This window comes from Amphiprion ocellaris, chromosome 12 (assembly GCF_022539595.1).
Source record: "Amphiprion ocellaris isolate individual 3 ecotype Okinawa chromosome 12, ASM2253959v1, whole genome shotgun sequence".
Classification (NCBI taxonomy): Eukaryota; Metazoa; Chordata; class Actinopteri; family Pomacentridae; genus Amphiprion; species Amphiprion ocellaris.
The window spans coordinates 22,333,309-22,361,294 of record NC_072777.1 but is presented as its reverse complement, the minus strand read 5'-3'; the positions used below and the strand labels follow the sequence as shown (position 1 = coordinate 22,361,294).

The following is a 27,986-nucleotide window of genomic DNA, read 5'->3' as shown; positions in this document are numbered from 1 at the left end:
TTCATTTGCCATTATCACTTTTAATGCCATCTCAATTCAAGTACATCAAACTTACAAATCTGATATTCATACATCCAAACAGTGAAACATAACAACAGATTCAAACATAGTCAGCTTTGCCTTTCACTGAATTAATGGAGCATGCACCAGTTTTAGCGTCACACTCTTCCATCAGCATCATCCGTCCTGGGACAGAAGTACAGGTGAGTACATCCATAGACTTTATTCATTCATTCAGAAATGTGGGTTTGGTCCAGTCCTGGACAGATGTTTCAGCTCATATTGCAACATGGCAATATCCTGGGATAAATATGAAAAGTACATCAAGATCTAAAAAAAAAAAAAAACAAAAACCAAGACGTTATCACAAAATGAAGGCACAGCCAAAGCAGAGGAGTCATCTTGACTTCAGTGCTTATGGGATTTTTATTTTTTTGGAATGCACATTAGGTAGAATTCTTGCGGATGGGAGAACAAATAGAATAAATATTGTTCAGAACAATATTTATTGCTGCTGGAAATTACGAAGTGCCATGCTGGGTCACCCATTCACCGTAAAAAGGCCACCGATCAACAGATTGAGCGTTTATGACACTTACAGAAGACATTTTTTATCATTAAAATGACTTCAGAGAATTTTAACTGCTTTACACCCTGATAGCTTCAGTCAGATTGTTTCAATACAGAACTACTGAATACTGACCTCATTGTGCTTTATTCTGTGCGTTAGTGTTCATTATTATCACAGTGCTCAACCCAGTCTGGGCTTATTAATGACACATTAACAGCAGTAATGTTATTAGTACAATGTGTCAGCTCTTGAATTATGTTCCCTAACATAGCAAAGAGGGTTTCATCTGTGTATCATTAACATCACAGGCACACACTTCAAGTAATTTCAGGTATGAAGGAGAAGGATTCAATCATAAATAAAATACACACTGACATATGTAATTAAAAAGTAGTTCAACAACTTCAGGAACCATTAAAAGATTTTGAATACGTGTGAATTTGACAGAATTTGGGATGCAGCACAAAAACAAGAAAAAAAAAAGAAGTGCTGTAACTGAAACATTTCTTACGAGAAATGCTGTCAGCAGTGAAGGGTGTTCGTGTTCTGAAAATATAAATAATATTAAAAGAATTGACCGTACGTTCCAGTTGTTTCCATGACTTGGTGGCTGCTACATTTCCAATTCTGCCTCATCTTTCACGTTCACCTCAACTTTTCATGGTTCTTGCATATAGAAAGACACATTTCACTTCCTGAAATGTGTGCAGGCTTTGTGTGAAATTACAAAAATATACAAATACGACCTCAAATATACGCTCTATTGGTTAAAAGAAAAAAAAACATAATATGAAAGAGATTCATATTCTATATGCTTTGGATAAAAATTGAGGTATTCGAGGGTCGGGATGAAGGTACAAGCATGCTGGTTCTGTAACGGACTGTTTGTAAAAGAGCTCAAAGTTCCATCACACTGAGGACACAGTGGTCTGGAGAGTCTAATCTTTCATCTGAAATAAGTGAGATGTGCTACTTCTTTCTGTTGCTTAATGGAGAGTCACCTTGATTGTCTGGCCTCGACACAAAATACAGCTCCAGCAAACATCCTCTAAAGTACTTTGTAAGGCAACTGAGACATGAAGTTATCAAGATGTCAACAGACAACGTTATCGACTACTGAGGGCTGCACTACCAAGAAAGTCTGACAAAGTTGGCTCGACAAAAAATAAAGCTCCAGTCAGAGGTAACAGATGGCATGAAGGTGGTTATCAATTTTGTTAAATCAGACTTTCTTCTTTAGATTCTGTGCATGTTCACATAAAAGTGGCTGTCTGTGTTATCCAACTCTTCTTCTGCACAAAATTAACTGATGGCATTCTGCTTACTCCAGTCAAAAGGTTGTTATGATGGAGAGCAACAATGAATATAAAAATGATGACGGTAAAAAGTGCTGCAACTGGTAGAAAACTGTGCGCAATATATGTATTTTACCAATAAATGCAGCTGAGCTACTTCTTTCTAACAGACAGCTGCACATTAAAGCTGTTAAACTTTAAAGTTCATACATTAAAACATAATGTATTGAAGTGCATTTAGGTCATACTCAGTGCCAGAATGCAGGATATTACTTTAATTTTTGGCCAAATCAAAGTGAAATTAGGGGGACTGACTGAATATTCTCTGTAATAAATACCAGTAGAATAATCAGTTTTCTAATCTTTTATCAGCTGCTGTACCAGCAGTCTATGCTAAACTGACCAAACATAAAAACATTTTTTATGCTTTCTCTGCATCACCAACTAAATGCATGTTGGATTCCGTTTCAATACAATGTACACAGCAAGGAAGACTGTAATTGCATGACTTTGTTCGATGGTATTGCTATCAGAGAGATCAACAGGTTTGCAGATACAACATTTTCCCTCAGCTGACAATCTGTATCAGTCAGAGAATCATCAAGAAACGCTTTGGTTAAAGGGAGACGCTTCCTACAGCTGATTTAAATCCGAAACTCTAAACATAACCTGCTCCGGACCGGGTTAGCTCCACAGCATCGGTAAAAAGGGACATCTAACAGGGTAGAAGAGAACCACCTTCGTGACACTGAAACTCTGACTTAAAGCTCAACATACCTGCTAACCCGCTAATCTCGCTTCCTAGTACAGCCCTCTAAACTGAGATGGAGGTAAACATCAGTGCGCTTCATGTGGACTCTCCATAAACTGCAGTGAACTCTTTGGAAAAATGACAGACTGGTTTGGTTACTACAGGCTGAGCAAATGTAGTCAGTCACATGACAAAACATGGACACGGGGTCCATTTGCAAGAGCACAGACGGCACCAAACGCTGGATACATGACGGCACTGGACACGATGAAGGGATGAATTTTTAAATAATGGTGATGGATCAAGAATTCTCAGATTCCAAAAAGTCATGACGACGATGTTCAAAGTATTCAAACCACACACTGTTAATCACATACTGGCACTGACAACAACCTGAATTGATTTTTTTTTTTTTAAGGAAAAAAAAAAGAAAAATAGATGGGCACTTTAAAGAAGAACTACCAGAGATGACTGAATTATCTTTATATATCAAGTAACTGCCTTGCAGAGCTTAAGTAGGTCCTTCTCAGAGGTTCAAGTGGCTTCTATGTGATTCAGAGCAGAGCTGTCATCAGATGGGAGCAGAGGTTAAACCCATGAAGAACTCTAAGAATGTTCTACTTTAATCTAGGAGACTGTTTGTACTTGAACCATGTAAAGCTAGAAAAAACTAAAGACACCTTACAGAATGATGGTGTGCTGCAAACACATTCCATGTTAATACGAACTCGACAAACATTCGGTTAGTGAGGCACTTTATAACTTCATGGAGTCTCTGTGATCGATATCCAGACAGATTTAACTGCTTTGGGTATGTTCACTGAGACTGAACACAAAGGGCAACTACGCAAAGTGTGTTTTAAAATAAAAATAAAAAAGACACTATACATACTCCTGGTTGGCGTAGGGGGCAGCTTCCTGGTCTTTTTAGTGTATTGTCAATTACGCTAAATGCCTAAAAGTGAAAATCTTGACCCACAGATTCAATCATCTTCTTCCACTGCGTCTTTTAAAAGATAGTTAGCTTCCTTAAAGCTAACTAATCAATCCTAATCCATCTTAAAACAATACTCACATGGCTGTATGCTCATATTGGCAGTTTTCGGTTTAATACTGGAGGTAAAGACAGTCCTTCCTAACATGATTACAGCCATGGTAAGGAAGCATGTTATGATTCTTCCACTGCAGCTCAGCAATGTGTCAAAATGATATACAAAATGATTTCTGTGCTGAAACACAGTAACCAGGAAGATGCTAGGGGTTGAATGATTATTAAACTGGCAGAAGTGATGTTCAGATTTTTTTCCAATTATTGCATTTTTTAGACCGAGATAAAAAAAAAAAAAAGTTATTTAAAAATATGCTACTTTGGCTCTGATGCAGCTGATTTTCTCCATCTGCAGTCAGCCCTCAAGATTTGATTGGTTACATGTCACAAGTAACAGCCAATCAGCACTGACTACTGAAAGTGGAAAAGTTCTCCTTTCAATAAACATATAAAAGTCCAATAAACAAAGGTATTTTAACTAACTTCTGTGCTTGAAATTGTGCTATTCTGTAATTTAACAACAATATTTACATTTTGGCAGATGTATATAAGTGCCAAATATCGATCATCAGGCTTTTAGATTACAAATAAATTTGTATCGGCCCTGAATAAAACCATATCGGTTGACCTCAAGCAGATATTTATATATTTTTATGCAACTCACAACTCTCATTATCTTCAGTTGAATTTTAGAAATCATGTTTGCACAGAAACTGGAATTCCTTCACCATTGCTGATGAGAAAAGTCATTTTAGGATTAAATCAATAACTGGCCATCACCATGTCTTCAAACAGACTAAAAATGTGAACCAATCCTTTCATATATTAATTAGATGACTTCTGTAATCTTTCTTTATCTCAAGAAACAACATAACCATGTGTGAGTATTGTTTTCAGGAAAAAGAAACTGAGCTATTGGTTTTATATTTTTGACAATCTCTCACCATCTTCTTCAGGAGCTCAAATTTGGTGGTCGTATCTGAAACCACACCACTCACTATCAGTCCACTGTGTTGCATTTCATTTGTATGTCCAACTGGAGCATTAAATATGTATATTAGTCCACAAAAATTCCTGGATGACAGGAGTTAAGTCCGTGTGACGTAGACTAGTTTAAAAGGAACATATTAAGCTCTTCTGATTACATTGACAGGGTAGTTTTCTCTTCAGGTACTGTTTGTAGCAACAATCTAACGGTAGATAAGGATTTACTGCCACCACAAGACGCCATCTCTGCCCTCATCTGAATACACAGCTTTGCTTTCAATGGACACCTAGCTAGACATCCATATAAGCAGCTAGAAGGCGACTATTAGTATTAAACCAAGGCCATGTAAAGACACTACACTATCACAGTAGCACATGCCTTCCGTTGAAGTTCTCCCCACAGTTTTACTCTTTTTTTCATATTATATTTCTTCATATTCTGGGATTTGGTGGTTCCATCTTCTCTACAAAAATAACACATATTACATTTTGCATCTATTAACTACCTGATTCTTTTGTTTTTTTTGTCAAAACAGAGCAGCTCATTGTGCACGACAGCAGTCTGAATTTCAAACTGCACACATCTGGACAGATGCAAAAACCTGTGTGTGAAGGTCAGCGTCACTAAAAACAACTGACAAATTTCTTCATGCTGCTGCCATTAGGGCTTCAAATGCACAGTTCCAGCCTGGCAGAAGATGATTTCCAGTTGTTTTCTTTTTTTGTTTGAGACGACTTGTGAACAGGTGCTGATAAAAACAGCTTTCCCCCGCACAGATACTGCAGTCACTAAGTCTGCTCCTTCATCCAATTAAACTGATGCTGTTACAACAGCAAAACTCTGCTGCAGGTCTTCAAGAACCTTTACTTAGTGATGAACTTTGTATCTTATCTTCTGTTGCCCTACCCATGAGGGACTGGATGGTACCGCAGTTGGGGTCAAAGTGTTTGTGTGCATCTTGTGCATTTTCCAAAGAGGAGAAAGAAGAATCACAAGGCCGTCTCCTGAACCGTGTGAGCCGCAAGCTGGCAGGATGGCTGAGCGATCCTCGTTTCCATATCTTCATCCTCCGTTTGTGCTTTGTCACTTTCTGCCTCCTTGTCCTCTGTGACTGTGTCCTCTTTGCAGTACGCTGCTCCGTTGCGGTCTTTCTTGGCCATTTTATAAGGCTGTGAGCTGATTTCTGTGGGCTGGTTGACAAAGGCAGAGAGACTGTTGAAAGTGCATGTTATGATAGACAAAAGTGGGGAAACGGAGTGTAAATATGAGATTACCTTCTGAGCCAGAGGAGTGATACAGCAGAGCTTCTCTCTGTAGCGTTCAGGCAGAAAGAAGAGCAGCGTGCCGAGGACTGGAAAAACTGTACCCGGTGTCAGTTCCTTCTCCTTCATAGGACCTAACGGACAAGACAGCAGTTTATGAACTTGGAAAGAAATACAGGAGAGGCAAGATGAACAGATTATTAAAATGAGATCATACTCAAGCAACCTTTCTCCAGCAAACTGGTTTAAAATAAGAGTGTGGCTGTTTGGAGTGCAACAAGTTTCACAAGTACAGTATTTGGTTATAATCCAAGTTTCAACCTGATGATGCCACAAGCTGGAAAGGACATCAGAGTTGTTGTAACTGATTCTGTGCACAAGATTTCACAGCATTACATCCAGTAATTGAAAAGATTATATAATGAAGATGTAGAAAAGACAGTCTTAGTGGCACTATATGAAAAGCAGTAGAATTCACCTCCTGGATTCAAGGAATTCCTGTGTACCACTTGTTAACTGCTCAAACTAACTGCTAACGGATATTCAGGTCAGGACTAAAGTGGTAGAATGACAGATTAACATCGTTAAAACCTGCTGCTAGCTAAAAAAATCTCCAAAGACCTCAGTAACAAGTAGCAACATTTGCAGTGAGGGAAATAAGTATCTGATCCCCTGTATATTTCATGATTTAGTAGGTTTATTTTAACTGTAAATATCAACAAAAAATCCAGAAAAGCACAATATATACCATAGTGGTGAGGTTGAAGATCAAAGTGCGATTCTTTGAACAGGCCTCTTTCACACATGTACATGTAACCAGTGCAGATAATTAGTTTCAGAAGCAGAACAGGCTATTATGTGTGCCTCTTGGCCACATAACCAACCTGTGGAAGATAGAATTCTTGCTGGTAGGGAGGGATCAAATACTTATTTCCCTTGACCAATTCAAAATGAACTTATAACTGTTACATAATGTGTTTTTCTGGATTTTTTGGTTGATATTCTTTCTCTTAATAGTTAAAATATAACTACTATTAAACTGAGAGACGGCTCACTTTATTGTATGTGGCCGAAATCATGAAATATCCAGGGGATCAAATGGTTATTTCCCTCTCTGTAAGTTCAATTGCATCACATAACATGACCTGGCCTTCACTGTTTCATGGCACTTTACATGCTATAGACAGTCAAAGTAAATGTTATATCCTAGTGTGACTAAGGACAGACTACGGGGTGAAGGAAACGGAAGTGTTGTAAACTGAACTCCATGTATTTACCTGTCAGCAAGCTGACTATCAGTCCCACAACCACCACAGTAGCTGAGTTGTGAGCACTGTACCACATGTAGGACAACGAGTAGAGCGCCTCAACGCCCGTCGGCCTAAGAGAGGGATGAAAGAGAAGCAGGACAAAAAAAACAATATACACCTGTTATGTACTGTGGATGTTTACAGCATCATATGTTAAGTAAATAATCCAAACATAGATGAGGAATAACAAACTGCTTCCTCTGTCTGTTGTCATTCTCTCATATTAATCAACAACTGAAAACACACTGAATTGAGTAACAATGATTAAATTGTTGAACAGAAACTAGCAGAGGTCAAATACGGAAAGAAAGACTGTCGGTAACTATCAGCACTACATTGCCTTTTACATTTCAAGAATTGGAAAATATCTACAATGTCAACTGCAAATTGTATGCACATATTGAATTTTCATGTTTACATCCAAATGCATCTTCTATTTATACACTGAACCTACACATATGTTTACACAGACCTACACTTTGTATGCACATTTTAGACTGCTACAAGTCACTACAGTTCTGTAAATGTTCAGCAATATTCAGAAGAGCAACATCAGTTATACAACTGCATTCAAACTGATCTAAATGCATTAAATAACATATCTTGAATTAAATGCAATGAATTCTGAACATTGAATAATGAACATAAAAATGTACTCTTTTTATTGATCCTTTTGTTCAGAATCATTTTGTGTTATCAGAAATTCAATAATTTATTAGACAAGGCAGAAAAGTGCTGCCTGAAAAGTATAGTTGTGAGAATACAGCTGAATCCTGTCATAATAAAGTTTCAATGAGATAATTAATCAGAGGCTTTACTTACAGCATTGACAACAGCCTACAGCTGAGTGACAAACTTACTAGTCACAATTCTCCTGTTTGAGGCCCAACTATACTAAGTATTAGCTCTAGTAGAGCTTTGATTACAACACAACAATAAGCTTTTTTAACAGGTTACACTTGTACATGTTATTTTTAGTATATTTTTGTATTTGAACATTTCAAAATATAGTCTTTTTTTTACCGTTGCACTGACATGATTGCTGCTTCAATTTGTTGAACCCTTTGAATGACAATGAAGGAATTCTGCTCTATTCTGTATCTGTAGCCATTTAATCTACAACCTCCGCCTCACATGACAAACCTAAGGTCATGTAACTGCTCATCATCGTCAGACAAACAGAAGTTCTTCTTGGGATGTCATGCGTTACCTTGGCTTGGCTGTTGTGGCACTGAGCAGTGTGGTCATGACAGTGGTCGTCATGTTTTCCAACAGCGGCAGGTCAGTGGTGTTGAGCGGAGGAACTGGTGTGGAACCAGACATGCGCATCACAAAGCTGCCGATCCCGATCCAGAAGGCCATGGCAAGACCTGCTACTAACCCAATCACTGCACCCTGAGAGAAGCAGAGACAAGAGGTGGGAAAACCAGAGGGAAAAAAGAAATGGACGGTGATTAATGTCCCTTCTCCCTTATTCTCACAATCTATGAGTGCAATAAGAAGAAAAACACAGAAGCCTAAAAACACTGAATAAATTCCCTAAGCCGTAGCAGGACTCACAATGGAGTTTGCCCAGGGGAAGAACATTCCCAGGCAGAAGAGTCCCAGCAGAGGACCACCCACCATCCCGAAGATACTGAAGGCTGCCTGAGGGCACGAGAACACAGAGCAGAGCAATGCAATGAGTAACTGTTTCTTTGAGATGCTGACGTTTGTTGTACAGATGCATACTACCACAAAAAAAAGTTATGAATTTTTGTCTTGAAGCTATGAATTTAATTACACATGAGCAGAGATATTTAAAAATATGTTTCTTTCTGAGACAAATGTTTATTAGGCAGGAAAACATTTAAAATATTTCTCTTTGTGTCTTGAAACTGTACCACAAATCACAGCAAGGACCTGCAACTAACTACTACTACCGACTAACTTTGTATCTCTGTGTTGCTGTTGTTAATGAGTTGGTTTTGCTTTAAGTTGTCGTTGTCCGTATGAATAGTAAGTTACCTGCAGCACAGATCCCATTATGGAGGCAATGTAGGCCATAGCCAGACACACCAGCCCATAAACCAAAGCTGTGGAGCACATAAAGAAAAAAATATATTGTGGTCAAAACTGCTGCTTTACTGCCAATAACAAAGCAGGAGCACAAATAAAATGCTAATCACAAATCACACAGTCAACCAGATTACATCTGTAAGAGAATACAACCTACAGCAATACATGTAGGCATGTCGCTAGAAATGTAAACTATTGTTTAACAACCACACCAAAAACAAACAAGTGAACCAGTCTTGTAAAACAACAAGGTTTCTATTTGTGTTGTCAATTTAAATTACCCTTAACCCAAAAACCTGCTGGTTGGTTTACAAGCCATGTAATTTATTAGAAATTGCCAAATTTATACCATTTATTAGAGTGAGAAACAGTAAAAACAGAAAGATTTTTAGCTTCTCCAATGGTTCGACGATGACGTGTCATTCTGCCAGTAAAGTTAACGAAATCTACGCGTAACATCATAATATTTCATCATAATCACTTCATTCTAAGTCTCATTTAAAAGAAATGACAAAAATATACTGTTTGTGTTAAACAGACTCTGTAAAAAAGAAAATAATTCTGTGGCAGGTTGTGTTCACATTGTGCACGTAGGAAACAAGCATGGAAATACTGGAAAAATGTAACTAGCAAAATATTGAATTATATAGTTATTTTTTCCAGTATTAGTAACACCTCCTGAGGAAAACGTTCATTCTGTGTGTTTTAATTTTTTGTAAAATAAATAACCCAAATCATTTTGTTATGATTTATGGCTATATAACTGTATCATACTGGACAAAAGACATTTCAGAGTTCCCTCCACTTCTAGTCATAATTGTGCTGTTTCTACAAAGGTGCAGGACTTTATACTGCAGTGAAAAATGAGCCCACAGTGACAAAAATGTAACACTATATAACGCTCAAAAACGCCAAAATAACTGCTTGGAGTTCAGAGAGTTAATATGAAATAAACAAAATCTAACATCTGTTAGAAAGCTAAACACCTTTTGCATTCTATCATCAGCCCCACATCCATATGCTGCAAAAAACCAAAACAAAACAAATCCCTTTGGAAATGCACAGTAGGCTTCAGGTAAATAAATACATTTTAAAAAAATGTATTATATCACTTGTCTTACCTAGTCCTTTGGACAGTAGCGTGGCCCTGGCTTCAGTCATATTTGGAAAATGGGGTTTAATCAGGTCCTCCATAGTTACTGTTGCTAAGGAGTTGAAAGCTGATGAGATGGTGCTGGAGGGAGAAAAAGAGGATTGAATGAATAACAGGGATTCTAAACCTGGACAACACATGCCTTCAGGACAGTGCATGGATGCCACAGTTAGAGATTTTTTCTAAATGATGAGTGCATTTATTTCATGCTCAGCAAACAACTCACTGGGATTTCGTATTAAATCTTAACGAGACTATCTAAAGGCAAACTTAGTAACTGACGTACAAATAAGTCATGTCTTAAAAATCACTCGCCAAAGAGCAGGCAATGTCTTTGTTCATGTAAAAGTGAGAAAATAAAACTAAAATTTAGCACAAGACAAACACTGTCATTTAAATGATTCACTGAAAGGAGGGAAGGGTTTGGCAAACTGTTCCTGGTGTGTGCTAAAAACGGGTTTTAGAAGAAAAAAAACACATAGTAAAATTAATGGATAACAGCTGCTTGATTTTTTTATACTCTGCACATAAAATAATGTAGCCTCTGCCAGTCAGGTTTGCTATTGCCAGGGTTTGTAAGTAAAAGATTCTTGGGTTTAAGCCAAGGATTATAAATACTGCAGATCAGCTAAACAACATGCTGTGACAACCAGGTGGTTCAACAACTGTAGTTACACCAACCTGGACAGAACTACAGCGTTCATCTTCCTTTACTTCCAAATTTGAAACCTTGGATCATACCTGAGAGCTCCACTGAAGAGACAGGCCACAAACAGCCCTGGCAGCCCTGGCAGGTCCCTGAACACATCCATCACAAAATACAGCACCATCTGCACAAAGACAGTCAACATTTTGATGCACGAACAGAGCCACAGATAAAAACACAAATGAGGAATATCCAAAGCATAAGATCATCAGATCATCCATCCCTAAATAATCTACTGACACTGTTCAAACATGAAGACAAATGAGTGCTCACCTGGTCATTAGTCTTGACGTAGCCCTTATCCAGCGGACTGTCCTCTCCATAGCGAGCAAACATGACCAGACCCATCATACAACCCAAACACAGGACGATCTGCTGGCAGGGGAAAACTACATAGCAGGACCTGGAAGGGGACGACAGGTGAGTGTTTTCTACTTTTTATGGTGTAGTTGGTAGCAAAGCATGCTGTGAGACCCTGATGACACTCACATTACAGCTTCTTTCTCTGTGCGTGAACTGAGGTATCTCTGGACCTGGGCCTGGTTGACACCGTACAGAGCCAACATCAGGAAGACTCCTCCGACACCAAGCGTCCAGAAGGTGTGGCGCTCTAGAGGGTCTGGGTTCAGGCTGCACGGACATAGAATAAATACAACATAAACACTGGAATACTGATTCCAGAAACAAAGAGTCTCTGCTTCTACTTTCATTCACTACAACATTTAAAGGAAGTGAGTCAAAATGAATTCAAACATACTACCACTCACTCTAGTCCAGCAATGCGACTGCCATTGGTGGCCTTCCTCCAGACCTCTGTTATACCTCCTGCCTGACTGGCCCCCACCACAATGACGGCCAGCTGGCCTGCAAACATCACCACTGTCTGGAACACATCGGTCCAAATCACTGCCTTCAGGCCCCCCTGGGAGACAGAAGCACAGGAGTTATGGGTCATGCCAGAATGTCCCACCCATCAAGTTTCAAATAATCCATGCACAAAATACTAAAACATGCAATTGTTATGTAAATTTACTTGTACTGAGACCAAGTCTAAAAACAAAACAAACAAAAAAAAAAAATAGAAGAATGGTTGAAAATAGTTTTTTAAAATACCAAATAAGTCTTGGAATACACCCTAAAATGCCATTTTTCTCTTGTCCCACCCGACTGATGACCAAATTGAATCTCAAATAAAACAGTTAAAATTACATTTAAATCTCCATTTTTTTCATAGATGTCTCTTGTAATTGTGGGAACATAATATTTTAAATAATAATTATTATGTATGGAATTTGTGTGTCCCATAACATGCACGCAACCCTGTTACCATAACCTTTTTAGCATGGTAGAAGAAGAACCAAACAGTGAATCACATGATATGCTGGAAATGACATCATCAAACTGTTCTCCAAAAGAATGGGTAGAGCAAAGCCATGTCTTCTCTTCTGTTTGATTTTTCATAATTTCAGAACATTGTCAGCCTTGATTGAATGTCTCACTCACTACTTCATATTATCAGGATGAGACAAAAAAAATGCTAACATTAGCACAGATTAGCACCCTCATCACTGTGATTAGAGTACGATTAGCAAACAACAACAAAAAACATGTAATAAAAATTGTACCAATGATGTGTAACCTGAGCCAATCAAGCTTTTGATAGTTTATTACCGATTATGGATATGTAGCAGAAAATTATAAAACAGAGGGTTTATTTTTCAAAAATTTTGAAGCACAAATGTCCTCCAATTCTGGAATGACCCTTAAATTCACCATCATTTTTAACTATTGTGTAAAGGTGTGCAACAAATGAAATGAGGAACATCCGAGTTCGTAGAGTAACAGATGATGATAGAAAAATTAGCAGAAGAATTTACAATAAAGAACAGTTGGATGGTTTGGGAAAAGCACGTATCAATCTGGATTGTCCATATCTGCTAAAGAAACTCCTTGAGTGCTATAAACTTTCTCTGTCTTTCACAAGACTCAGCTTTGATATGTTTTTAATAAATACATACACAGTACCACATTTTTTAAAAATTGAATTAATGATGATCAACAAACATTTTTTTTTTAAATCACTGTTTAAATTATCATCAGTTAAGCGACCTACCAGAGCAGTATACAAAGTGCACACTAATCCCATGGCCAGCACTGCTCCCCATAGGTCGAATCCCGTCACTACAAATGAACAGAGTGAAAAGATTACCAAACACTTCACAGCAGGTTACTCAACCATTTGGGTAAAATTTACTCTCCTGGAAAATTTCACAGAGAATGGTTCATCCAATACCATCCATAACTTTCGACTCTTCTGTGCATCAAATATGGGATTAATGTTTGAAGTGTATGCTACTCATATTTTTACCTGCGTTTAGAGCCAGTGCTGGAGCATACAGGACAACCCCCATATAAATGACCTGCAGAGGCACAGAACAACACTGCAGAAACAGAATACTCACCAAAACAGAGCAGAGTTCAAATGACATGTTCGGTGCTAAATGGCTCACATCAGATTATACTTTATGTAACTAATAAAATTAAAAACAGTAACTTTTTAGAGGAACGTTAAACATAGATTTAAATAAGTACGCTGTACCCCGATGCTACAACTGCTTGGCTGAGCTGAAGTTTGATTTGAAGACCTGGAGTAGTTTAATAACACAAGTTTGTTCATTATTTTCTAAAGAAGACAAAGTAGTCTTTGAGAAACCCACTATTAATCACTATCTACATCTATATCACCCTTAGGTTTAAGGGATTGTCTGTTCTGTTAATTTACTTTGGAAATACCAAACTAAGTGACTGGGAAAGTGCAAGATGTTAGTGAACACTGATAATGTCCTCACTGAAGAAGATCCTGTTAAGCTCATAAAAGAAAGGACTCAAACCATAACAGAGACTTTACAAGGGTGACTCTGACATTTGCAAGGCCAAACTTTCAGTCCAACTGATAAATGAATGGCCAATGAGTGCATTCTTTAAAATCAATTGCTGTTTCACATCTATTACACTACACACACCTTTTCTATTCAAGTAACTAATTATGTCTCCAATCAAAAAGTTACTTTGGATGAACATCAAGTTAACAAAGGTCGAATGATATTTTTATTGGCAAGTATAAACTTTTATTGTTATTTAATCACTTTCAGTCTTTACTAAAGGACAACTTGCAATAAATGACTATTACATTACTCTGAACTCATTTAAGCATTAACTATGTAGCTGCGAATAAGATATTACTTTGACGCAAAAAAAGTTTTAAATCAATGTGAACAAAATATGAAGCAGACAAAGATACCATCTGAAAGATGAAGGTCACAGTCCCACATATGCGAACCGTCTTGTTAAAACGCAGTTCCAGATACTGTTGAGGAGAGAATGTAAAACAAAACAAAACAAAAACAAAAAAAAAGAACAAAAACCAAAAGTCTGATTACATATCATCTCAGAGACATTCAGTAATATATAGTCAGCATGGTGGAGGTTCAGGATCAGAACTGTCAGTTTAGGTTCTGATCATCAAAGCCAGATCATTTTGTTCAAAGGATGTTCATTACTGCAGTAGTTCTCTGGCAAATGACTGATCAGCGTCCTTGAGAATCACAAGACCAATAACAAGTCTGACTATAGATAAAGAACCCTTACAGATGTTCAGTCTTAAGACAAGGACATTATTTATTCCCCTTGGACGTTAACACGTCAAGGACAAGACAGATAAGAATGTTAAGCTCTGAGATCATACTTGAGAAAGCCAAAGACAGGAAAAGTAGGAGAAAAGTGTGTTGGAAGAGTGTAAAACACAAAAGAATGCAGACAGAGGAGAGGGGATATTACAATTAAAAAAATACTTAAGAAAACACATAAAATGTCATAACTCCACCAGTGGTGCAGGCAAGTTAAAGTATGAGTGCTTGTTGTGATTTAACCCTCTGAGCCTCCCAAAAAATGGATTCAAAATCACAAGTTACACAATTTATCGCAGCCAGAAACTATAAAAACAGAAAGAATCATCTGATGTTCAACTTTCCAAAGGTGCTTGAACTAATTATGTGTGACTTTTGGTTTTGTCAGGAAAAACAATCAAATCTAAACAAAAAAACTGAATATTTAATCAAAGTCATTTTATTCTATGAGTCTAATTTAACCACTTGCCAAAAATGAACAATTTACAGTCGACAAAATTCTTTTTAAAAAAAATAAAAAAATAACACTCTTCAGCGCAACCAAAAGACTATGACTGACTGAGCTACTATTAACAGTCATGTGACAAAAATTCAGGGACTTTTCGGCTGAACTGCAGGCTGTATCTACATAGAACAGACAGGGCACAAGTGTGGAAACAAATTAAAAATCCAAGCAGAGAATTATCGATAGACTGTCCAGCCTTCCTTTTTCCAGTATTGGCAACACCTCTTGGCACTTGGAAACATGCTGTATATGTGGATTGCAAGTTTTAAAATTTTTGTAAAATTAATAAGTCAAAAAAAGAGTTCATTTTATATGATTTATGTCCTAACTTTATTGTACTGTGCAAAAGAAATGTTGTGCTTTTTCTACTTATTGCCATGGTGGGAGTTTCCATAGAGATGCAGGACTTTATATTGCAATGAACAATGAGATCACAGTGAGTAAAAACATTCCAAAACTCCTTGGGGTTCAGATGGTTAATTCTCTCCTTTTTTGTGCATGCGAGATAAGTGCTGAACAGAAAGACACATAATGAGACACGACGAGGCAAAAAGAGAAACAACCACAGCAAATACAGAGAGGCTTAAGTTGCTGACCAAAGAAAAACATTTGATTTTTTTTTATTGTACTATGCATGCAAGTCAATGTATGTGAGAATAAAAGGAGACAATAAAATCAGGGTAAGAAAGTTGTGTGTTAACTCCCTTTGTGAGTACCTCATAGGCGCTGGACAGCCGCAGCCTGTAGAAGACTGGTATGAATACATGAGCTGGGATGAGCAGACCCAAGAAATAAGAGCAGCCCAGGAACCAGTACTGTGTCCCAAACGTGTAGACCTCAGATGGAGCGCCCAGGATGGCCACTGCTGACTGGAACGTGGCCAGCAGGGACAGAGACACGGGCAGGCAGCTCATGGAGCGGTCGGCCATCAGGAACTCCTGTGAAAAACAAAACACTGGCGTCAGGTATCAGGACTAAAATGACAGCTGAAGTTGACCTCTTTATTCTTTGTTTGCATCCAACACCAAAGTACCTGTGTCGTGCGCTGACGCCCCCCAGAGAAGGCATAAAACAGGCCGATGCCAGCCGAGGCCACAAGCAGCAAAACGAAGATGACATAGTCCACCGTGGTGAAGTGCATCTGGACAACCTCCCCCATGCTGACGCTGGATGTGGAGGGAGGATCGCAGGAGGGAAGTACGACCTCTTGGGCTGATTACAATGTCAATGAAAACACTTCACCCATAGGGAGACTTGCTGAGAGCTGGAGACAAAGATAAACAAGAGAAAGTAAGTTAGGAGGCCACGTTAATTTATTATTTTTAGTGAAATCTGGAGGAAGACTCAGAAAAAGATCCAGGCAGCAGCATCATGACAGAATTTGTTCATTTCAAAACTGACAAAAATAATTCAATGTTTTCTTTCCCCAGTGTAGAACCACCACAGTAAGGTATATATACACATTCTTCCTGAGGATGCTTTTAACATCTGACCAGAGACCATGGATGAAAATATGTCTACGGCTTCTAGATTATTCTAGTTATTCACTCAACAGCCTCTTTTATCTATTGTTTTTCTGGCTGTTATGTTGATGCATGAAACTAAGCTCTGCTATATAATATGTAACATAGAATGGCTGTACAAAAAGCGACAAGAATGTGAGGAATTTAAGAGTAACTTAAAAACGTATATCTGGTCTAAAGAAAGATTTTGCTGCTGCTGTGACAAAAGAAACATGAATTTGACAAAAATGTTTCATAAATACTATTTTTTCTATGTTCTGTCAAAGCAGGTACATCAGTTTTTTTGTGGCAGAAAAACTGTCAACAATAACAATTAGGACCACATGTTTGCATCTGAATTACAGCAGGACAAAATATAGTCATGATTGCAATGTTACAAAATGCAAATTCTAAGTTGGGAAACAGGTGTAGTCTTTGTGATATGATAGAAAATGCAACAAAGAAAAACAGCAAAGGACTTACTGTGCTGGAGCTGCTGCTGCTGCTGGCTGACGCACACTGGCTGCTCAGGCTTAAGGCTTAAAGGAGGGGAGAGTCCTGCCAGGTCACAACCTCCAAACATGAGCACTGTGGAGATGAGGAGAAATTCAGCAAAACAACGCAACACACCTACGAAGCACATGAGAAAAATGACCTGTCATAATATTGTTACAAATTATTCAATATATGTGCAATCTTTTCCAAACGCAATGCCCGCTTTTCTTTTGGATACAGATCCTTTGAACCAAACAAAATTCAATCTCTTATTTTGTTTTAACAAGAGTTATACAACCGTATTCTTTTACAGATCTCACTTTGTAGATTTTTCACTCCATGCTGTGCTCAGCTGAAAACAACTCCAATATACCAGTACACATTAAACCATCCTCTCTTTCACAACGTGCTTTTTCACAGTGTGTTGTGGGGGAGTATCCCGCACTCTTTATTACAAGGAAGAACCAAAGGGCAGCTGACAGCAGAGAGGTGAGGATACAATGACAGACTAAAGAATGGAAAGAAGGGAAGTGGAATCATTCAACTCCAGTTCAATTATACTGATAGCACAAACAATCATGCGTTCACAGTCAAAACTGAGTATGTCTGGATGCAATACGTTGACGGAAAAAAAAAAAAAAAAAAAAAAAAAAATCGGTATCAAAGCACTGGTTCAACAAAAATGGAAAAATTACTGCGATACATTTCTAGGTAAACATTTTTCACAACATCCCCAGCGGTAATGTCAGAGCAATATAAGGAAATCTGGGAAGGAGCATGCTCTGCTCTGACACAAGCATTGCTTTCACACAGACAACTGTTGAGCTGCTCTTTAGAGAAGCCACTTGAGCCATCTTCATACGCTGGCAACTTTAAATGGCAGTGAAGGGCAACTGCTTCAAATAACAAGAAACAAAGATCTAGGCACTAGGAGTTGTTTTTATAGCCGGAGCACTTGGTTTTGGCAACTTCTAACTGTTAGAAAATGTAGTTTCTGTGGTAACTAAAGAAAAACCCTACAAAGATTTGTATGTGTGAGTCAGTGAGCCTTGGATTACGTTTGTGCTCATCAAACATCAGTCGTCTTTTGCCCTGACAGGCTCGTCTGTGCAATACTCAGAGCAGGCTTGATCAAGCACTGGCCATTTGGGCATATGACCCTGTTAAATCCCACTTTCATCCTTAAGGTTCATTATTTCTAATCTACATGACTATGACAGGTTGGGAACAGAAGCAACTGCAAGTGTAGGTGGTTCCGTTCAAAACGTAACTTTTCACATAGGTTTGACAAGAGCTGTAACGTAGCTATTTAATGCTAAAATTGATACACAGATTGTCTTCAGTGGCAAGTTCTTTGATAATACAGGGTGTCCCAAAAAAATTGACATCATTTTAAAAGCAATTATCTTGAAACCTACTACGTCTAGCTCAGCGAAATTGAACAGTTTAGGTGTTGAACGTCATAAATTTATTATGGGACAGATTTCATAAGTGTTCAACATGTGCACTGCCTGTGACACGGCACACGCCACGCTGCAGTCTTGGGTGACTGTGTGCGAACATATTCCAAGACGCAATATGACTTCTCTTTGGGAGTGAACGGCATGGCTCAACCTGAAAACGGAACAAAAATAAAACATTAAATATAAAATCTTCATCTGTTTCTATACATTCTGTGACAATTTGAGGTTATTTCAACAAGAATTGCCAAAATTATTGACCTGCGAAATGATGTCAAATTTTTTGGGACACCCTGTATATATATCTCCACTGCTACCTCAACTTTCCTTTGCAGATACACTGCAGCTCAAGCATTCAGCATTGCAACAACAAAACATTTGCAGCAGTTGTCGCTAATTTTGCCTTGTAGAAATAAACACGCTGATCTGCTGCCTCACAGAAGTCTTTGCTCCTGTTCAGAGTTACAGGATTGGACCCGTCAGCCCTTTGTTGCACTGCTGTGCAGAGACAATAAAAGCCTTTTTTGGCAAGATGTCATGAACAAGGTATTATTGGGGAAAAAAAGACTAACAACTTACAAAGGGCACTGGATTAAAAACAGGATGCCTGGCAGCTACGTGGTGTGGGGTCCACAGAAATCAGTCATATAAAGCTACTTAAAATGACAGATTTAGAAAGTGCCAGTGCACTTTGTGTAATTACAGAATACCTTGAGAAAGCAGTAGCAGTCTGAAAACAACATTTAATAAACTGGTAGTGTAAAATCTATATGTAGAATGAATAAACTATAAAAAATAACTATATATACAAAAATCCAGCATAAAATAAAAGTAAAGTTCTTCAGAAAATTATGAACTCCTTCACCCTAACTGCCATCTCTGCTTGGTCTTTAATGACAACATGTGATTGTTTCACTGTTTCTGCCTGGACTGGTTTGGACAGTTTGGTAATTTTTCTTTTTACCTATCTTCAAAGTATGAAATCTTTTCCCCTACAAAACACTGACAAAAATCCCAGAATGCAAAGCTGGCAGAGCTGTCGGAAGGGAATGTTTCATTTCAGGAAATGTAATGTTCCCTCACAAGCATGGACAACCTTTCTCACAGTCGGACCTTAGAGCAACTCATCCCAAGTGAAGTGACCTTTACAGCACAGACCCTAAAATGGTGCAGATTTACAACATTTACTAATCCTACAGTCTACCAAAGGACAAGTTATTCCCATACTACGCAACAAGGTTCAGGGTAGTGCTTGTGTGAGTACGCACTCAGCTTGGATCTGTCTGGTGTAATACTGTGTGGGCCTCAGAACATTCACTTTATGTTGCCTGTAACAAGATACTTAACATCAACCCCACAGGCCACTCCAATCTGAGTAGCGTACAGTTAATGGCTTGCTGCAATAGGCAATACTTCTGAATGTTTATTACAAAGGAACATGGCTCACAGCAAGCAATTTGCTTCTGCACCAGTTGGCTGAGGCCTTTTTCACTGGAGGTGTCTTTCAACTACACAACAGAGACACAATACAGGGTGGTCTCAGCACATACTGTGCGGTTATCCCCAGTTCAGATCTCACCAATTATTGCATGTCATAACTCTCTATCCACTTGTGCTGTTACTCATTAGGACTGACTGATTAAAAGCCTGGCTGATTATCAAGGTCGATATGCTTCATTTTTCCAATTATGGTATTTGTTATTTGTATTAGTCAATTACCAATAAAAATTGAATGTACTACTTCAGCTCTGATGCAGCTAAATCTCTCTCTCTGCAGAGACTCTTTCACATTGGTTAAGGCAATGCAAACAGCTAGCAGTTGGCAGTTAAGGTAAGAGGCAGCCTCTAAACAGTGTCTAATAAGCAATAACAAATAAGATTTAAGCCTTAGTGGGAAATAAAAATGATAGGACAGTGAAAGATGAACAAAACATTAGAAGAGCGGACATAGCTGCAGAAGACAAAGTGCTCTCATAAACACAGTGATGCTAGGTTCATATCCAAATATAGTAATCATAATTAATAAAGTAACCGAGGTATAAATGACAGGTTTCCTGTTATCATATGCTGTTAATATATAACATTTAATTATTGGTCTTTCTTGATTACCAATAATTGGTATTGGTATGAACTCTGAAAACGCTATATTGGTTGATCCCCATTACTCACATTGATCAATACCCTATTTCTCACCTTCCACTTAACTGTGTCTCTCTGAGATAAAAGATAACAAAAACACAACTGATTATAGTCAGTGTGCAGTACTACGTGTATACAAAGCCAATTGTATTATCAATCCTATCAAATGTATATAAAAAGCAGATGAACAAAATGCGGTTCCTCTCAGATGTTGGTGGAAGCAAATATATGCATTAAAACAAAAAAAGCACAAAGAAAGTTAATACGGCTTGCATTTCATAATTAGCTATGCTCTGTGTGTGTCTGTGTGTGTGTGTGTGTGTGTGTGTGTGTGTGTGTGTGTGTGCGTGTGTGTGTGTGTGTGTGTGTGTGTGTGTGTGTGCGTGTGCGTGTGTGTGTTTTAGGTAGCGGCGATGTCGTCACGAGCATCACAAAACATCACACAAGGAGGTCAGGGAGGCCGTGGTTGCCTGGCAACAAACGGACAATGATTGCACATTACATGAGGTAGCTCTGCTGGTTTCATCGGTGCCGTCACCCCTACACCCCCGTCTCATGTGTAAATGGTGGGAAAGAAAAAAAAGCAAGCGTGCTGCTTGACGGTGAGCCTGGGAAGGTTTGCAGCTGGAAAGGACCGACTTCTGAATGAGGCTTTTAAAAATAGCATCAGGGCATTTCAAAGCAATGCACACATTTTTCTCACTGGACAATCAGTGGCCAGCACCCAGGACAAACACTGCACTTAATACACTCACAGTATGTGGGCACTAAACTGAATATTAATCGGAATCAAAAGGCACAAACCAGGAAAATACAACCAATGTCTGCTTGCTGTCCTTGATAACTAGATGAGGGATTTCCACAGAGATCCGAGATGCCAGCCAGACTGCCAGCTTACATATTGGTTTTAAAGAAAACTATTTTTAAAGTAAACCTATACCACACTTCTAGCCATCTTCCACTGTAAAATGTGCAGGGTGAATAAAGATAATTCATTTGTTAAGCCAATAGATGTCTTGATGGTGTATATGCCAATGGATCTTAACATGCAGATATTAAGCAGGTATAATGTTGACCAAGTAATAGCAATAACAAAGAAACAAAAGTTAGCAAAATTCAGATTCAGAAAACTTTATTTGTCCCCAGGGGGCAATTAAAAAGGTACGTATTGCAGGCAGTGCAACAGTGATGTAATAAAATTAGCACTGCATGTTTGCTACAATTCGTCATACACCTGAAACAGAAATTTGGACCTCATAATGGTGCCAGAGGAGACACGGAGAAAAATCAAACTTATTGTAATTTATCCATAATTTACTTGGCAGACCAGGATAAGTGCACCATATTTTATAGCAGTCCACTGAGTACTGATTAAGTTATTTAACTCAAAACCATAAATGTAAATATCATGTGGTGCCCTGATAAAAGTCACGGGATCACCAAGAACACATCGTCTGGGAACCATAAATGTCTGAAAAAAAAAATTAAAACAATCCATCAGCAGATGTTGAAATAGACTAAATGGATGGTGAGGCAGTTATCCATTAAATAATGAAAACCTACTTGGACTAGCAACACAAAGGTGACATTTATACTTTAAGACAATACTTTTCAGTTTCATGAGAGATAAGACTTCAAGGATGAAGACCAACTGGTGTTTTGATAAATACATTCTGCTTCCCTTGGCTTTTCAACTGAACCAGGGGTTTATCTAATCTGTACTGTGGATTAGATAGTCATGAAGGGGGATCGTAGGTGGTTTAAATTACCTTGAATAGCATTTAGATTGAGGAGGATATTACAATGAGATATTACAGAATGCAGAAATGTGCCCTGACACGATTTCACTATTTTAAGCAATGAAAAGCATCATTTTACAGGCCGGGTCAGACAACAAACTATTGCATAAATAACCACAATGCACAGATGCCTGTGGGCTGTACCTTGTGTATATTACAGAGTAAATAAAACACGTGTATGCAAGCTGCATGCTCACATGCTTGTGCAGCTGGTCAACTGTCATCGTCTTTGGAATTTGTGCACCTGAATGCTCCGTCCCTGTATCTCACCGACTCTAAAAGGCCAATAATTCGAGCAATCATTAAACCTTTAGCTGAGACCTGGCCTGTTCTGTAAAACAGTTACCATCAGAATGGACTGTAAGGCAAAAGTAAAAAAAATTTGAAAGCATCAGAGTTTGTTATTATAGGCAACAAAGATGAAAAAGCTGCATAATATAAAACTAGCATCACTGATTACCATGCTGTTATGGCTTCTAAAAGACTTACAAAAGTGTTGTTGCATTGATGACTAATACTGAACAAAACATAACTGGAACATTGTGTTAGTCTTTTGTGATAAATAGTAACACAACACCAGACCATGCTTTGTGTTGGTTGAAGCTTTGTGTCTAATCATTAGCCTTCAGAATATTAGATAGTTACTACTGAAAGGTCAGCTTGGCTCTCTTGACATGATCTAGGAGAACTTGTACATTTCAGCATCGCCATCTGGGCAGGTGGGAATGTGTGTGTACCAGTGTTTGCCAGATAAACTGTATTTACATCGATTAAAAATATGTAGGCTACAAATGTGACCACATACCCTGGAATTGATTTCCCATGACATATCTTGATTCATGATGCGGAAAAGCTCATATCAGATTCTTTTGTGTGTGTGTGTGTGTGTGTGACATGGATCACAGTGTTGAAGTAAAATCTCACTTGTACCTTGATGAATTGTATTTGTCTGGACATGACTGTTAGTGAGGATCATAATAGACCAGATTCTGAATAGCTCTCTCTTATTTATTATGATATGTGATTAATGTTGTGACCAGCGTCAAGCAACAAGGTCTCACACAGTGTTGTCTTCATGAGAAAAGCAAAGCTGTGCTGTGTTAAGGACAGATACTATTAAAGTTTGTGTTTTATGTTTTGTCTGGGTCAGATCTCTGAGCCTTGGAGTTCTGCCCTTTCATCTGGAATATTCACTCTGCGTTTCTCTTCTTTATTAATCATTGTTACTCCTTTTATTCTTCAATAAATTACAAAGACAAATCTGTTGCACAATTACCGTTTTTGCTACGGCTCATCCAGCTATCCCACAACACACAGCACATAAGAAAAAAAAATAAATCAGTACAAATGTCATCCAACTTTCAAGCCAACAAGGCTTTAGAGTGAGGCACTGAAAGAGACTTTGATCCTAGCATTCTGTTTGCTCAATGTTTTACCTCGCCAAAACAATGAATACAATGTCTTCACTTGTCCATCTATTTATGTTCATCGAAGCAGCCACCAAATGGCAGACTTGCTTTAGACATTTTGTGCCTCTATAACCTCACCATAAACAAAATCTTTTAATTTTTGCACTAACCCACGGACTTAAAATGCCTGTAGTAACCAATATTGCCATAAGGCAGCTGCCATCACAGATTTACATCACATGCATTACAAGCAGGTTCATTAGAGGTACTTGCATTACAAACATTACAGAAAAATCTCTCAAGCTGACCAAATTTTCTCACACAGCCACAAATCTGGCATACGTTGGATATGACTACTAGTGCTTATTTTGCTAGCACAACATGATATGCTGAGATTTCATTAAATTGATTTTTATCAATTAGACCATATTTTCAGATATTTCTAGAATGTAACACAGTTTACAACACAATAAACTAAAAAAAAAAAAAAAAAACTCCCCCCATACCCCAATAAACATTAAGTTATAAATGAAGGACCCAATAAAAACAAAGACTGAAGAACTGAGGAAACACTGTCAGAAATGAATCCAATGACAAAACACCAGAGGCAGGATAAGTTACAAATTCAAAAATTAGGAAATAACAGAAAACGTAAGTACATAGAAGACAGAAACATCTGACTAAAATGTACAATAGACAAATAGATTTTTTAAAAATCTATTAAAAGCCAGGCTGAAAAAGTAGATCTTGAATTTGCTCTCAAAATATCAACATTCTCTGCTGTCCTCAAAGTATAGTAAGGCTTTGAGTTGCACAATTCTAAAAACAATGTTGGCTGGGAACTTATAAACAGCAGCATTGCAAATATTTTACAGTCAAATTAGAACAATTTTATCTGAATACATAAGACTCACTCAGCAGACTCCTTGTTAGTGTTTAGTTGATATAGCTCAGTCAGGCTTATTTGTCACAACAAATAAGTGCAGTCTGACAGTTTGAAGAAGAGGTAAATATTGGCTTTAGCACTACAGGAAAAGAATATAATGCTTGTAGTGAACTTATTGAAACGTGTTTAGTGAAAACGTTGGGTGTCCCAAGTAAACAAATCTAATTATTATCACTAACATTCAGGGGATTCAGGGGGATATATTCACCTCAATATTGCAAACAAGTGCATCTTCTGAGCAGTAAACTATTTTTTTTTTTTTTTTTTTAAGTTTAGTTTGGCCAAACATTTGAATCATGTAATAAGGCAAAGCCGTTAGTTGTTCTTGGTGAATTAGCCATTTTAATGGCAGTTCTCACATCCTGCATGCAATGGTTCCACCATAACAATTACTGTGTTCCTATTTGAAATAACCCTGGCTGCAGCATCCTGTTCTCAGCCCCTCCAAACCCCTACAGACTGCACTTTTGAGGATGAGGGACTACTGGAAATTAGACAATTTGGTGACAAACATCAAGTATCTAAACTAAAAAAAAAATGTCTATAACAGCACATGGTCACTGTATTTTCTCCTTTGCTAACTTGAGGCTGATAGCATAAGAACAGGAGATCTTGCAAAGCTGCCCTGTTATCACTTCGATAATCAGTTAGGAAAATTTTTAAAATTTGCATGCCTAATTAAAAAAAAAAAAGTGTGCCAGAGCCTTTCCCCCTGTAGTCAGACCATTCTATACACTGGAATCAGAGAATTTATACTTTTTCATTTTTTTATTAGCGATTTCATGGGGGGTGACTAATAGATGAATTGTGGCAGCGCTACCATAAAATGACGAAGAAATGTCTAAAACTGTGCCTGAATGCAGGAAATTAAGCACTTAGCGTTCAAAATTTCCAGCAGAAGAAATTCCCTGATCTACACGACAGAAATAGCAGAATGTTATTAAGGGGTGCAGTCAGACCATTCTACACAGCACTACAGGTCTGGATATGTGCAACTACAAAAACATTCACGTTTAAGAAACTGGAATCAGATAATTGGCTGATTACTAATTCAACGCCCCTAATAATGTGACTGAGGAGTTTTTTTTTTTTTTTTTAATGCGAGCACTGACGCATCTGGCTAATAACCCACGCGCTGTCATTCATTTCGGTGTAGGAGCTAGCCAAACCGGCTTACCATTGCTAAGTTGGTGGTAGCGTGACAAGACGCCACATTGCTCAGCTGTGTTCTAATCAACACAGCCGTAGTAAACACTGCCATAACCTTAAGGAACAACAACGGACAAACGATAGGCACACAAACTAGTGTGATATTGAACTCTGTATCCACATGGTCCTGTTGCCCAATCATACCAACTTTCTGCCGCCGCCGTGTGTACCAACTAATCGGACACCCGGCAACCTCTGAAAACCCGTTGAGGCGACGGAACACCAACATTTTCAGCTTTTTTGTCGAAACAACATCGCTTTAATTCAGCAACTAGCACCACATGCTTACCTTTGGTCGCTGCCAAAACACTGTAGCTCCGGTAATATCACTCGCATCTGTTTGTCGGTTCAGCCGTTACGGACCGCCCATTCTCCTTGACACCAGGCGCCTTCAGGTGCAGCTCGGAAACTACACTTTCCAATCCGACCACCGACAAATACGTAACACATTTTACTGCGTTCAGCTCTTAAAGAATCCCCATAACCAATTCTTTTACATCCTGTTGGTAGAGATGGCTTACACGGCCTCTTTACTTTAATTAATTTAATAAAAAAGGCCTTTAGGAGTGGTGATTTTCATTGAGATACACACGGAAAAGACGAGTCACATTAATTAACGCAAATTACTGTACAATAGCTTCTAATGGGAATGCCAGTGTATTTTTCTGCTATTATTCAACTGATTTCGAAGCACGATGCCATTCATTCGTCACATTTTCCAAATTCTTATCAGGTGTGCCATCTTTCCGACGTCCCTGAAGGTAACACAACACGTGCACTGGCCGCCTGAAATAAATGTAATAGGTTTATTGATTTGTGATCGCAGGATTTCCATTGGGAAAGATAATTTTAAAATGACATGGAAGCTATATAAGTGTCAATCTCTTCATTAGTTATTATTATTATTATTGTTATATATATTGCGTGTGTGTTCTAAATGACCCGGTTCAGTGTGTATCATGACGCAAGGCTGCAGGAAAAATCGTCATCGCGGGAATTAATCACCATAGCAATGCCAGCTGATTGATTGTACAGATTTGGAGAGCGTAAAACCCGCTTACCCAGCATGCACGACTGTCTGCATCTTACCTGTTCCCCTCTACGTCGACATGAGGTGTGAGAACATGTTGTCTTCTCCAGTGCATCCATCAACCCAATGACACACATTTACCTCCAGTTTGGAGAGAAAAACATCAGTTGCGTTCCTGCAGCGGTCACGACATCATCCTCCATTCCTCCCAGTGCGCATTGGTGAGAGCGCAGCTGCACATCCAGCCACATCTCTTCCCCCTCCTCCGGCTGGTGACTCATGTGTCTTGTTGAATTAATAGTGGCACCAATGTAACACCACAGGGATGGGATGAGTCAGGAGAAAAAAAACAGTACATACAGTATCATTTCTGCAGACCTGGTTAATCCATTAATCTTAACTGGACAACCGGACTCCTTTTTTTTTTTTGTTCTCAAAGACATGTCATCTCACATTCAAAAGGCTTATTCAATTTAAAATGACTGGTAGGGAACTTTATTCTCACTTCCACATCACTTGATTCATTACTCATTATTGCCCCAAGACTCCTATTCCTCAAACTGTGGTGAAGCTGCCAAGTGAGGGACATCAAGATTGTATTGTAAGTACCTGGTAAGTGGTTACAGATGGTTTCTTTTGCTGTCTCTAAAGCCTTCTATTTCTG

General features: G+C 38.4%; 1 protein-coding gene across 4 annotated transcripts; it reads right to left on the bottom strand.

Moving 5' to 3' along the window:
* On the bottom strand, positions 1-27,574 carry slc5a6a (solute carrier family 5 member 6a). 4 transcript variants are annotated; one of them, XM_023263456.3, is made up of 18 exons: positions 27,382-27,574; positions 17,319-17,423; positions 16,367-16,597; positions 16,050-16,271; positions 14,444-14,509; positions 13,511-13,562; positions 13,256-13,323; positions 11,910-12,064; positions 11,632-11,772; positions 11,416-11,545; positions 11,178-11,266; positions 10,405-10,517; positions 9,233-9,300; positions 8,786-8,872; positions 8,436-8,620; positions 7,193-7,296; positions 5,928-6,049; positions 1-5,843 (listed from the first exon to the last, which is right to left on the bottom strand). In XM_023263456.3, the coding sequence occupies exons 3-18, from the start codon at positions 16,490-16,492 to the stop codon at positions 5,643-5,645; spliced, it is 1,929 nt and encodes a 642-aa protein (XP_023119224.2). In that variant the 5' UTR covers positions 16,493-16,597; positions 17,319-17,423; positions 27,382-27,574; the 3' UTR covers positions 1-5,642. The 4 variants fall into 4 exon arrangements, with proteins under 4 accessions (XP_023119224.2, XP_054872020.1, XP_035800952.2 ...); XM_055016045.1 differs by having other exon boundaries at positions 27,464-27,494; XM_035945059.2 differs by lacking the exon at positions 27,382-27,574 and adding an exon at positions 26,582-26,714.
* Between the last annotated feature and the right edge of the window lie 412 nt (positions 27,575-27,986).